At 39.0% G+C, this 12,900-nt stretch overlaps 3 protein-coding genes across 3 annotated transcripts; all 3 read left to right on the top strand.

Moving 5' to 3' along the window:
- Positions 1-848: 848 nt before the first annotated feature.
- Positions 849-4,275, top strand: LOC103953356 (probable monogalactosyldiacylglycerol synthase, chloroplastic). Its single transcript, XM_009365102.3, has 8 exons — positions 849-1,641; positions 1,890-2,062; positions 2,599-2,760; positions 2,843-2,984; positions 3,274-3,498; positions 3,584-3,646; positions 3,725-3,799; positions 3,895-4,275. The coding sequence occupies exons 1-8, from the start codon at positions 1,090-1,092 to the stop codon at positions 4,126-4,128; spliced, it is 1,626 nt and encodes a 541-aa protein (XP_009363377.1). The 5' UTR covers positions 849-1,089; the 3' UTR covers positions 4,129-4,275.
- Positions 4,276-5,591: 1,316 nt separating this feature from the next.
- LOC103953366 (solute carrier family 35 member F5-like) lies at positions 5,592-8,958 on the top strand. The gene is given in 9 exon segments (XM_009365107.3): positions 5,592-5,977; positions 6,498-6,693; positions 6,696-6,889; positions 7,082-7,296; positions 7,378-7,448; positions 7,569-7,676; positions 8,052-8,169; positions 8,463-8,598; positions 8,751-8,958. Coding segments are annotated over 9 exon segments (1,185 nt in total). The 5' UTR covers positions 5,592-5,896; the 3' UTR covers positions 8,817-8,958.
- A 793-nt stretch (positions 8,959-9,751) lies between these two features.
- LOC103953384 (ER membrane protein complex subunit 4) lies at positions 9,752-12,572 on the top strand. The gene is made up of 6 exons (XM_009365131.3): positions 9,752-10,086; positions 10,194-10,250; positions 10,526-10,679; positions 11,150-11,247; positions 11,340-11,405; positions 12,283-12,572. Exons 1-6 carry the CDS (start codon positions 9,958-9,960, stop codon positions 12,319-12,321), a joined length of 543 nt encoding a protein of 180 aa, XP_009363406.1. The 5' UTR covers positions 9,752-9,957; the 3' UTR covers positions 12,322-12,572.
- Positions 12,573-12,900: the final 328 nt, after the last annotated feature.

Genomic DNA, 12,900 nt, shown 5'->3' with positions numbered 1-12,900 from the left:
TACGATTTCACACCATTAATGTAAAGTTTATATGGTGTAGGCAAATGTGTTTATTGATTTGTTCTGGCCTTCACTCCTTAACTAATATTTACAAAATAACACAAACATAATTGACTAATTAGTGGAGGGACTATTGACTAATCTCGAGGCCAACACTTTTTTTTTTGGTCATTCTTTATGTTCTAACCTTAACTAGTTTCTCGTTTATGATTAAATTTTTTGAAAGGTAACAACATGCATTTTTGGGTTGTTGACCTAACAAGAATAAAGTTGTGTTAAGATCAGTCGTCATGTACGATCATTGATGCATTGTGATCAAATTGCATGAGTATTTGCTAGAGTCAATTGCCCATTTTGGGACGATTAATGCAATGTATACTTACAAAACTTCAATAGAAAAATAATTATTTGATATGTTTTTTGGGCCTACCAGGTGGGGATTGTTGGACGTAGAGAACACGAGACAATGGCAGAGATACAAGTGACTTGTTAAAGTTGTCAGAACAAAAAAAAATTATGTCATTAGAAATTTTGAGTGTTGACAGTTGATTATAGCATTCTTCAAGATTGAAAAGCGGTGCAGAAGGTTCAATACACCTTGTTAGGGTCTTTTGTAGAGATATGACTTAAACCAATTAGTCAAAACAATGAACTCGTTTCTTTACACCCAATTCGAATCTTTCTCCATGTAAGTTACAACAGTATATAGAGAGATTATAGACCAACTTGAGTTGGGATAAAGCTAATCAACCCAACCCAATATAGTTAAAGACAACCCACTCTCTTCTTACCAATTTTGTGCCTAATATACCAAGAATCTCCTCCGATCACTCGCGCGCGCACATGCACTTGTAGTCTTGTACGCACCAAAATCCTGTGTGTGTGGCCGCTAACCCCCTCGAAGATTTCCACTTCGCTAACTTCACTGTCTCTCCAAAACCCACCCACGTCCCCTTCCCTCTCTCTCTCTCCCTTCGAAGCTTTCACACCTTGTTCTCTTCTGGCGTTTCATTTTCCAGCCTTTTTACCCAAAACCCAATTCGCTGATCGTCCGCCATGGTTTAATCTCCCCAACCCAGAAATCCCACCATGTATAACTCTTCTGTCGCAACCCAGGAACCCAGCCCGGTCTATGACCTCGTTTCCCGATTGGGTCGGTTCGCCTTCAGCTCTGGGCCTCACAGCAGCTCCGGTTCAGATGGGCACTCCTCGTTTTTGTCGAATTTCTTGTATTTCGACGCCTTTGGGGGTGCTTCAGGTGCCGGGACGAATCCCAAGGTCGGTGTTTCAGCTTCACTAAGTTTGAGCAGTCGCGGCGGTTCGGGCATTCGGAGGGTTGTGACGGAGTTTAATCGGGCTATTCGGTTCCACTGTGACAGATTCCCAATTGGGTTCGCTTCTGTTCGCGTCGGGTCTGGGGACGGAAATGGAAATGGGTCGGATAACGGCGTTGGGGACAATAACAATGTGTTGATAGAAGATGGCGGCGGCGTTAACAATAATGGGATTGCGTTGAATGGTGTGGAGGCGGAGAGCCCCAAGAAAGTGTTGATTTTGATGAGTGACACCGGCGGCGGCCACCGCGCTTCTGCGGAGGCGATTAAGGCAGCGTTTAATGAGGAGTTTGGGGACGAATATCAGGTCAGTTATTCTGAATTGTGCTAAAAATTTCAACTTTGTTATGAAACTTGTATTTGGTTGTTTGACTAAGGTAGAGAGAAATGGGAATTACATGAAAAAAGCAATGTAATAGCATAACACCATAGGGAATAAGATCGAAAAGTATAACTTTTCATTAATTAACGAGAATACTTGGGGGAGAAACAAAAATGGATGTGTGAGTGTGCATATTTGTTGATCATGTTTTCAATTAAGAGTGCATATCGCAGGTGTTTGTTACTGACTTATGGTCGGATCATACGCCTTGGCCATTTAATCAACTTCCCAGGAGCTATAATTTCTTGGTGAAACATGGGCCGCTATGGAAAATGACATACTATGGAACCTCTCCGCGTCTGGTGCATCAGTCTAATTTTGCAGCAACTTCTACATTTATAGCTCGGTAAGACTTTGTTTTTGTTATAGGTTAATGCTTGTAAATTTATAATCATTTCGACTGTTTTTGTTGTTGTTGTTGTTGTAGTCTGTTTTCCAAGGTAGTTGTACATTCTTTTGCTTCATGTAATAGTTGACCACCATATATTAAATTAACATATAACACGCCTTTCAATTTTCGAATGGTTATATATTGCAGTAGCTGTTGACCATAAGTTTTAGTGATTAGAATAGCATGCAGGAATTTACAACTTTTTTAATCATGTATCTTATGCACTATAAGCTCATAAATTTCGATGGAAATGTCATTTTTGAGGACGAGATTGTATGCTGTTCTGGCAGATTTTTAAACCCTGTGAGGAAAACGTCAGATAGGATTACAGATACAGAAATGAGCAAATTTTTCCTACTATTCATGAGTTTATCATATTCCGTCAAACCTCTCTCTTTTTTCACAAATATGACCGTGTCAAATTATGGCTCAAAGATGGCATTTCGGCAGTATGCCTTGTTGATATCCTCTAATTCTGTTTTGTTTTGTAGGGAGGTTGCCAAAGGACTGATGAAATACCAGCCGGATATTATTATCAGTGTGCATCCGCTGATGCAGCATGTACCACTTCGTGTCTTGAGGGGAAAGGGTCTATTGAAGAAGATAGTTTTTACCACAGTTGTCACGGATTTAAGTACTTGCCATCCTACATGGTTAGTTTTGCACAGAGCTCCTATTAGGAAACATAGCCTCCTTTCCAAGCATACCTTTGATATTTTATGTTTTCATTTCCAGGTTTCATAAGCTTGTAACGAGATGCTATTGTCCAACAACTGAGGTTGCGAAGAGGGCATTGAAAGCTGGACTCCAGACTTCCCAAATCAAGGTTTATGGCCTCCCTGTGCGGCCTAACTTTGTCAAACCTGTGCGACCAAAGGTTGGTTACTGATCAACATACTCTTTAACCTTGATGTAATTGTTGTACGACTAAAAGAAATCAGCAAGTGTTGTGATAATAAAAGGGCTCATGAATGTTGATTGGAAATTTGAAATCGGTAATTGTAAGCTGTCAATTGGATTTTGATGATTTATAGATAATACTCTTCTATAAGTTACGGTAAACGCATTTGTAGACAGTGGTTTTAGATTGCACATTCCATGATTGCAGACGGTGCTTTTAAATAAATGTTGACTACCTTTGTCATGTTTTGTTTATTTCAATGCAGGCTGAACTTCGGAGAGAACTAGGAATGGAGGAGGATCTTCCTGCTGTGTTGCTAATGGGAGGAGGAGAAGGAATGGGTCCTATCGAGGCTACAGCTCGGGCACTTGGGGATGCATTATATGACGAGAATCTTGGGGAGCCTGTAGGCCAGGTCCTTGTCATATGTGGTCGCAACAAAAAGCTTGCGAACAAGTTGCTTTCAATCAACTGGAAGATCCCTGTCCAGGTATTTTTATACCCTTTGAATGCATAGTCCGAAACACAGCATTAAATAAACAGAAGTTAGTAGCTAAAATTGATTGAAATTATAGGTGAAGGGGTTTGTGACTAAAATGGAGGAATGCATGGGAGCTTGCGACTGCATAATTACAAAGGTAAGTTTGTCAACAACCATAAAAGCCATTAGAGTCTTGTATATTTTGTTACCAACCAATTTGTCTACTTTTTAATAGGCCGGTCCAGGAACTATTGCAGAAGCCATGATAAGAGGCCTCCCAATTATTCTGAACGATTACATTGCCGGACAGGTAATGGTGATATAATCTGTTTTCCCTTGTGCTGCTCTGTTTTGAGAATCCCCTCACTGGAAAATGTTGCAAATGACCGTTTCTTCACATTGTAGGAAGTTGGGAATGTACCATATGTCGTTGAAAATGGGTGCGGGAAATACTCTAAATCGCCGAAAAAGATAGCAAGGATCGTTGCTGATTGGTTTGGTCCGAAAGCCAATGAGCTAAAGGCCATGTCGGAAAATGCATTGAAGTTGGCAAAGCCTGATTCTGTGTTCAAGATTGTTCATGATCTTCACGAGCTCGTTAGACAACGAAGCCTTGTACCGCAGTTATGTACAACTTAACCATATTTTTCCCCAACCATTTTTGTTTACAAGTCCTCTAATTGATCAAAACTAGGCTCTTCTTCCCTTCCCATGCCATTACCTTGTTATAATTTCACATTTAATACAATCTATCAGGCTATCAGCATGATTGTCTTAATTTCTTAAGAACTCGTGCATCGAGATTAAATATGATTAATTTGCAGTAATTGTGATTAGACCGTGAACTCTTATATATACTTCAGAAAATGGAGTTGCCTTGGACAACAAGTCTTCTGCTCACTCATCCCCCATAGCTTTTCATTGCTTCAATGGCGCAAGAAGAGTATCACAGCAAGTGGAAGATCAAGAAGGAGCTGACGGCTGCCGAGGCCGGAGGATGTTGCCTCTATTTAGACATGAACGACGTCGAGACGCATATATTTAGGTATTGGGACCGAAACAAAATCATAAGAGTAAACATAGATTCAACACCCATCCGGGTAAAGGATGTCGACACCAATACCGTACACATACTACATTTTCGCATTTACAGGGAAAGGCGCCCGGTGTTTAGGGATGGGCAATGGGTTCACCCACCCCCGTCACCTGCCATTGCCATCACCACTATCGCCACCGTCAAAGGAAGTCATATTAGGCCCAACGGATACCCAATGTCCAACCTTATTGGCTGTGTTTGAAGGCCACTGGCGTCTTAATTTTATTGAGCGTAGATCACTTGGTCCTGGTGATCAAGTCGGGATATATTACGATAAAACAGACTCATATGAATTATGTTTTAGTGTCTTGAGTCGGAGAGAGAGTTACAAAGAGCTTGCGACTCAGTTTGGTAAAAACATCCCCCCATACACCCGAGGTGGCGATTTCGATTCCTCCACCCCATCAGAAGTATCAATAAACAAAAAAAGAAAAAGAGATATCAAATAAAAGAAGGGAGAGCTAGATGAACTTGAAGATGTTGGATTATATGACTTGGTTTATCCATGCTCCAATTTGCTTACTCATGCTGTTTATTTAAGTAATACATACAATCTTAAATCTTTCTCACATGATTTTTTACCAATCAAGTGAAATGAACATGTATAACTACTCATGAATCTTAAAAGGACGATATTATATATCATGTCAAATTATTACCAGTTAGTTTTAACAAAATTATAAGTACGATAAAAAAATCAAAATTATCTGCGCATGAACAAAAATAGAATATCATTCAAATTATACCGAAAGCGTAATTAGTCTAAACAATTTTTTTGTTCTTTTGACTTAACCGATATGAGGAAGATAAGTTCAAACCGAGAATTTTAAATGTAAATTAAACGTTTTCAACCGTTGGAACCATAATACGTTTTCGGACAAACATTTGTCTTAAATAAAGTAAGCATTGCATTGAATGCATTCATAGATTGCCACCTTGAAGGAAGCTTAGTTGAAACGGCACCACCTGTCACTCTCACGAACTGACTGCTGATCAGCGCTCGGCAAGAAAACTGGAAACTTGAATGCAAATCCACTTTCTTTGACGCCACAAAAATAAAAGTTAATAGTCTTTCTTGTTTTCTACGATTTCAAATTTCCGTGGTCACGGTTTTACACAAAGAACCAAAATTTGGTACCAAAACGAAACGAAAAATCCAAAACCCTCGAGCAAGTTTCACAATATCGGATTGTCCTGCTGCTTGTGGAGCATTTCAGAAGATGTTGATGTTTTAGCCGATTTTAAGATTAACCCGGTTCCTAATTTGGGTGGAATTTGCAAAATCTTGAGGTTTTGGTGGTGTTTTTGATCATGGGTTGGAAGTACAACGCCGGTTTGGGGTTGATTGGCACGGTTGTGTTCATCTGGGTCGCTTCTGCAGAGGTTACTCAGGTTTGGGTTCATCCATTCTTTTTCCAAGTTGATTCTTTGTTTGTTTTTTTAAAGTTCGATTATTTGGTTAAGGCAGTGTGCCTGCTGTCTTGCAACCGAGTTTGAATCTCCGCTCCGTTGATTAGAGTAGTTTAGAATGTCGCCTTATTAGTCCTCACTATTCCGTTCTGTATTTCTTTGGGGACAAATGAGATGGACGGTATGGTATCTTGAGCCGATCACGCACGTGCGCGTTGACTCTCCCCAAGTGGCAGTGATTGAGTGATTGAATTGAGATACCGCTACAATGGCATCCTCGTGTTCTTTCCCTTTTTTATTGGGGTGATGTTTCTTTGAGGATTTATTGTTGTTAGAGAAGATTGTGTTTTAGTTTCTCTCTTATTTTCGTCGAAACAAATGGAGGCGTAGTTACATTATCATGGTATTCTCTCATTAAACTAGATATTTGGAATGATGTGTTTTCTATTGCTGTGATTTGAGCTTATCTATGTTGTTAAACTTGTACTGTTTTATAATGCAGAGAATTTTCAGCAAGTACAAACAGCCATTTTCGCTCACTTATCTCGGTGTGTCTCTAATGGTGGTTTATCTGCCTATATCAGCTTTGAAAGATTGGCTCTGCAACTTATTGGACCGAAATTTAGTTAAGAACTTTTGCAATGGCAGTGCTCTGTGCACCTCAGTCGGGCTTGATATTCCTCTTAGAATAAATGAAATGCCCACGTTCCACAAACAGATGTTAGAAGCTGCCTAATAACTGACAAAGATCTTAGTAACACGGAAGAAGGGCGACCTCTAATGGATAAGAGTGAAGAAGATGAACCTCGCTTGCTTGAACATAGTCGTCAACTTAGTCCATGCGAAGTTGCAAAATTTGGCTTGCTTCTTACTCCGTTGTGGTTTATCACAGAGGTAACATGAGTCATTTTGGCACCCCTGTTACTCATATCAACCTTTTGGAATTCTATTCACATTTTAAGTTACGTTGCGTTAAAAGAAACGGAAATCCGCATGGTGCTCTTGGTTCTTTTGATATGCATGGATTCGTTTTATGCTTTAAAAAAGTACTAAGTGACATATTGGTATATCTTTGTTCTAATGCAGTATCTGTCGAACTCTGCACTGGCAAATACCAGTGTTGCAAGTACAACTGTCCTAACTTCTTCATCGGGGCTCTTTACACTTTTCTTTGGAGCTCTTCTTCATCAGGATTCCATAACTATTGCAAAGATGGTTGCCGTTTGTGTCACCATGGCTGGTGTTGCCATGACCACAGTTGGAAAAACTTGGGCACCTGATGAACTGCTGAGCATATCTGAGTAAGTTTCTAGCCTGTAGGAATTACCTTTTCTTCATGTTTTACCATCGTTTCACTGTATCTTGTTCTTTGTTGCGTAAAGGATTAGAAAGCACTCTATAATGGGAGATATTTTTGGTCTTCTCTCAGCTGTGTCATATGGATTGTTTACGGGTAAGGCATTACATTTCAGGAATCCGGTGGTACTTGAACTCTTTCACAAATATATATCTGAGACACAGTTAAATTATTTTTGGATTTATGATTATTGAGTTACTGGTCTTATACCTGCAGTGTTACTCAAGAAATTTGCTGGATCAGAGGAGAAAGGAGATAAGGCTGATGTGCCGAAGCTTTTCGGATACATTGGTCTCTTCACTCTGCTTGGTCTGTGGTGGCTCGGTGAGTAGAGTAATTATTCCATTATCTATTTATCGCCTCCGTCTTCCCTGAGGTTAAATTACATTATGTCCACATACGGTCATGGATTTTAGGCAAAAGTTGATAGCTAGATCATTTGTTGCCACAGAGAGAATATTAGTCGGACTATATCTCAACCATTGGTTATGATTTTCACTCTAGAATACGACTGACCTGATTGCACACAATGCTTTTTGTTGAAAGTTTGGAAAGAAAAGTGAATACATATTGAAGTCTCTTCGTGGTTTGAAATGGAGAGGCCTCACAATGAAAAGACAGCACTTGCCCTCGGGTATATCATTTGGTTCTCTTTGAGTTGCATCGCTCACAGGCTCACAGCAATGGTTTCTCATGCAGTGTGGCCGCTCAATGCAATCGGGATTGAACCTTCATTTGAGTTTCCACATTCAAAATGTATTGCCGAAGCTGTGCTGATAAATGGCTTTGTCGGGAGTGTTCTTTCGGATTATTTTTGGTATGTAAAACTGCTTTCACATACATTGGGGGTCGTTTGGGCACCACAAGGACATGTAACGATCACAAACTGATTTATTTTCATGTAAAAAATTTTCTTTTTCTAATCTCTACAAGAGGTGCACGACTGCCTTTTCATAAATAAACTTGTAAGAGGTTGGTTCGAGTATGTTGTGTGGCAGGCCAAATCTACGCTTGAATTCTCTATACTTCCTGCTTCTGTTTTTTCATCTATCTATGAGGCTACAAGATGCTGATGCCCAATGCTTTTAACATGAAATGAAACTTTGACAGGGCTCTTTCCGTGGTTTGGACATCTCCATTAGTTGCAACGCTGGGCATGTCCTTGACAATTCCACTTGCAATGGTAGCCGACATGGTGATTCACGGCCGCCATTTTTCTGCACTCTACATCATTGGTTCCATTCAGGTACGCCACACTACGTATACATTCAAGTTTTTAACATCTAATCTCATGTCAGTTGGGGAAGCCTATCAAGTAGCGTTGAGACGGAGCTCCTAACTGTATAGTCGGTTTTTGTGACAGTAAGTATTACGCTAACTGCGTTTCTTCGAACTCAGGTTTTTGCAGGATTTGTGATGGCAAACGTTTCGGACAAGTTCTCGAGCAAGCAAGAGTTGCAGTAGTGATGCATAACAATCTCTATGAAGTTGTAGCTTGTATGTTTAATGAATACGTCTGTCACATTTGTAAAGATATAAGGGAAGATCAACTGCCCCTTACATTGTATACAACATACAAACTTGTATGGATCTCTCTCTCTCTCTCTCTCTCTCTCTTTCCCTCCCGTAGTCATCACAGAAGCTTCATAACCAAATTTCAGCAGAGTTTGACAAAGTTTTGGTAATTCATTTCTTGTTGAAATTTAATAATTGCAAGTTTTGAATGAAATATCATCTAAACAAACTTGGGATGTTTTAAGTGCTGTTTAGATAATTAAAAGAAATTCTTCTGACAATTGTATGGTCGAAAAAATTACAAGTGTCTATAGTTAGAATTATGTTTTAGCATTTTATAAAAGGAATTAACTTGGTTCAGCAGCCATTCCTACTTACAACCAATTCCGTGTGGACACGTGTCCAAGTTTTGATTAAAAAAAATCAAAATTTGGACACGTGTTCACACGGGATTGGGTGTAAGTAGGAGTGACTGTTGAAATTTCAGTAACTAAGTTTTGTTCTTTATAGAATTTGTTTCTCTGAGAAGCACTTTTATTTTGTGGAAAAGCACTTCTAGTTCCACTTGGCAAGTGCTTCAACAAAATACTTATTTATGAGGGAGAAGTTTTTGTGTCGAACTTAATAAAAAAATGTTTTTGTAAAAATGATTTAAATTGTCGGTTTTTATTTTGTTTGATTTAACAAATCTAAAAATAAAAATTTGTATAGAATTACATCTTGAGCCTAATAATGATTAATATTGAACTTACAATTCATAAGACTTGAACGTTAAATCTTCTGTTACACAATATGACAAAATTTCGACCTGTTAAAAGGGCTAGCATAAATAAATAAAATCAAAGTTTATCTTTTAATTAACAAAATAAAAATCGATCGAAGATTGAATCCGCCACCAACTTTACTTTTAATCCGAAAAAAAAAAAAAGAAGTAAAAAACTAAAAGAAGCAGCGGAGATTGGAGAGTGCCGGCCCGAGGCATTGAGAGTTGAGCGCGTATTCAAATATTATATAGTCGGATCAAATCGAAGAGTGGCGCTGCGACTCTACTGCTGTAACTGCGTCGGAGAAGAAGAAGAGGACGGCGACGATGGATAAGGGAAAGGGAGTGATGGGAGCAGGTCGGAGATGGGCCGTTGACTTGACTGACAACTCAACCTCCCCTTCTTCCCGCGACTTCCCCGACCCCCCTGGCTTCTCTCGCGCCTCCCTCGAACAGGTTCCCTCTCTCTCTATCTTGCCTCTTCGTTCGATTTGGATTTGGATTTGGATTTGGATTGGATTTGTTCCCAATTGATTGGATTTGGGGTTTTTGTTTTTCTGTAGGATGATTCGACTGTGAGTCGCCAGAAGAAGGATGCCGAATCTACTTGGAAAGCTCAGGTACTGATTCCCCTCCCTAAATTCGAATTTATCTTAGCAATTAGATTTAGGGTTTTTTAGACTTGGGATTTCAGGCCATTTTATGGGTGAAACATTGTACCTTTACCTTTAACTTGATAATAATCACTTGATCGCAAATTGGGCATGGTTTAAATTGCTGATGGATTACAATTGTACCTGTTTTTCAGCTGAATTTTCTTGATCCCTGTTAATATTCACGAGAATGCGGATGGTTTGAATTTATGTGATCTCATGGTTTCTTTGTGTTTCTGCAGAAAGCTTGGGAAGTTGCACAGGCCCCATTCAAGAATTTGATGATGATGGGTTTCATGATGTGGATGGCTGGGAATACAGTGCATTTGTTTAGCATTGGAATCACATTTTCCGCTCTTTGGCAACCCATAAGCGCCTTACAGGGTGTAGGGAAGGGTAAGATGATTCTTATTCTGTTAGTCCGTCTGTATGTGTGGAATTTTCAGTTGTAGGGGAAGAATACGATTGAAAGCAATATAGAACTTGAAATCTTGTATTGTTCTTGCTTGTCTATATTGCTGTCTCATCATATGAATGGTTTCCGATAACCAGCAGTCATGGCCTTTGGGTGTTAATGTATTGTTCCATTTTCTTGTCTCGCACAATATTTACAAACCAAATTTTAAAAAACGACCTTGTTTGGTATGATTCATTGTTTGTGCCTAATGGTGCATATAAACCCTTCTTTCTTGTTTGGCATGATTCATGCTGTCTATTGTATTTTTCGGTTTGCTATGACTTCTTACCATGTTCATATGTTTATGCAATTTTTTTTTCATGACATATGCTGTACATCTTTGTCTGTTAATTCATGCTTATATCCATTTCCTTGTTTGGTTCATGCTTATTTTAATGTGGTTATGCAGTTTTTGAGCCCTATAAGGACGGCAAAGTAGATCTTATTGCCCCAAAGTTGCTCTTCATTGCCCTTAATTTAGGGGGTTTAGCATTGGGTGTTTGGAAGGTGAACTACATTTGTTATCCTTTAAATTCTTCACCCCACTATGATTATCTTGACGAAATCCAGTTTATTAAATTTTTTATTTTCCTTGGCAGCTTAACACCTTGGGGTTGCTTCCTACACATGCATCGGATTGGGTTTCATCGTTACCCCCTGCTCAGGTAAAACTCTTCCTCCTTAGCGACTGAATTACATCTGGCATGTGGTATTTTCTCATTTTATTTTGAACCATCCCATTTGTTCTAGAAATTTCAGCACCACTACATTTTCCCTAAGCAGTTGAAATCACGGAACCATTGATTGACTTAAGCTGCTTCATCCAAAACTTTCTTTGATACTGAAGTTGATTTAGTAAATGGTTCCTTGCGAAAGAAAGTTTCTTGTAGTGGAGAACTTTCCCTTGCTTCCTCTTCTTGTAGGGAGGGAAAATATTATAGGCTGTCCATAAGATTAAGTTAGTCACCAAAAGTTTCTAAAGCAATTCTCCAGCGTATGATAAATAAATAACCAGGCAGCCGTGTGAGCTTTTGAGTCCGTTAGCAACATAGCAGCTAGGTGGAGGTAGTTAGAGAGGATAATTTGAGATACATCAAGGAAGTAGATGAGGTAGATCTTGCAAGTTTTGTAAGCTGTATGAGTAACAAAGAACTGTATTGGAAATGTTTCGATGAAAGTTTACGAGGAAATTCAGTCCCCTGTTGGGAAGATTATGTTTCTTTTTCTCTCTACATGCACACCTGTGGCCCATATACACCCAAACATATCATATCAAACACTTTTGTGCACTTGGTAGTCTGGAGCTTGTTGATAGCTACAAACTCCTCATATAAAACCGTGCAAAAACTTGTTTATTGCACAAATCATACATGTCCTTTTGGTAATTGTCATTTTCTTTTTAACGTGTCATTCGCTCTTGCACTCCATTTTGGCCCTAATTCCATTGGTGTCATGGTTATCTTTCTTGGCGGCTTCCGCTTGCTGTTTTCTAGCTGTAACCTTAGGGCGCTTTTGAACATTTTCTGCTTCCCCGAATTTCAGGAGGTTGAGTATTCAGGTGGTGGCATTCCTCTATATTGACAAAAATGTTCGGTCGGGATGGCTGTCAATCTCGAGAAAAGGTGAACGGCAACTTGCAGAAGCAGGATGAGAATTTGTTGCTCCTTACTGGCCGATGGCGCATGGCTAAGCCTGGATAATGTGATTTTTCCGACTTCTGAATGATATTACTTAGTTTTGTTGGCAATAGAAACTCAGTTTGTAGTTCTTTTTTAAGCGACTCAATGAATTCTCTACCATCTATAATTTTAACGCTTCCATTTGGGCTAGCAGTTTACGAGGTAATCTTAATTAAATTATGCTTTTATTGGTAAATCAGTGATAATTATTACTTAATTTAAAGATTTTAATTTACAGAAAGAGAGAGAAATTCAAACTTGATCGTCTATCCATCAGTACCATTTTGATATTGACTGAAGCAGACCCTTTGTCCAAAGGCCCTTTATTTTTCCATAAAAATGAGGATTAATTGTAGAGTCTATCGAACTTCAATGGTCTGAACTATTTGTTTTTTTAGTCTTTATTCATAGATTATTTTTTATAAATAATTGATTCAATTCGAATTGATTGACTCATTTAATTGTTATGAAGAAATGTTTT

The sequence above is a fragment of a genome, unplaced genomic scaffold (genome assembly GCF_019419815.1).
Source record: "Pyrus x bretschneideri cultivar Hongxiangsu unplaced genomic scaffold, Pyrus_bretschneideri_v1 Contig1, whole genome shotgun sequence".
NCBI lineage: Eukaryota > Viridiplantae > Streptophyta > Magnoliopsida > Rosales > Rosaceae > Pyrus > Pyrus x bretschneideri.
Note: the sequence above shows the minus strand (reverse complement) of the source record. Positions and strands in the feature narration are given on the sequence as shown.

What these genes read in the sequence shown, in the direction of transcription:
- LOC103953356 (XM_009365102.3), top strand. Translation starts at nt 1,090, where the DNA reads ATGTATAACTCTTCTGTCGCAACCCAGGAACCCAGCCCGGTCTATGAC. An exon ending in ACTTCTACATTTATAGCTCG is followed by an intron (nt 2,063 to 2,598) that starts GTAAGACTTTGT and finishes TTTGTTTTGTAG; the next exon opens with GGAGGTTGCCAAAGGACTGA. An exon ending in ACTGGAAGATCCCTGTCCAG is followed by an intron (nt 3,499 to 3,583) that starts GTATTTTTATAC and finishes TTGAAATTATAG; the next exon opens with GTGAAGGGGTTTGTGACTAA.
- LOC103953384 (XM_009365131.3), top strand. Translation starts at nt 9,958, where the DNA reads ATGGATAAGGGAAAGGGAGTGATGGGAGCAGGTCGGAGATGGGCCGTT. An exon ending in CTCGCGCCTCCCTCGAACAG is followed by an intron (nt 10,087 to 10,193) that starts GTTCCCTCTCTC and finishes GTTTTTCTGTAG; the next exon opens with GATGATTCGACTGTGAGTCG. An exon ending in CTTACAGGGTGTAGGGAAGG is followed by an intron (nt 10,680 to 11,149) that starts GTAAGATGATTC and finishes GTGGTTATGCAG; the next exon opens with TTTTTGAGCCCTATAAGGAC.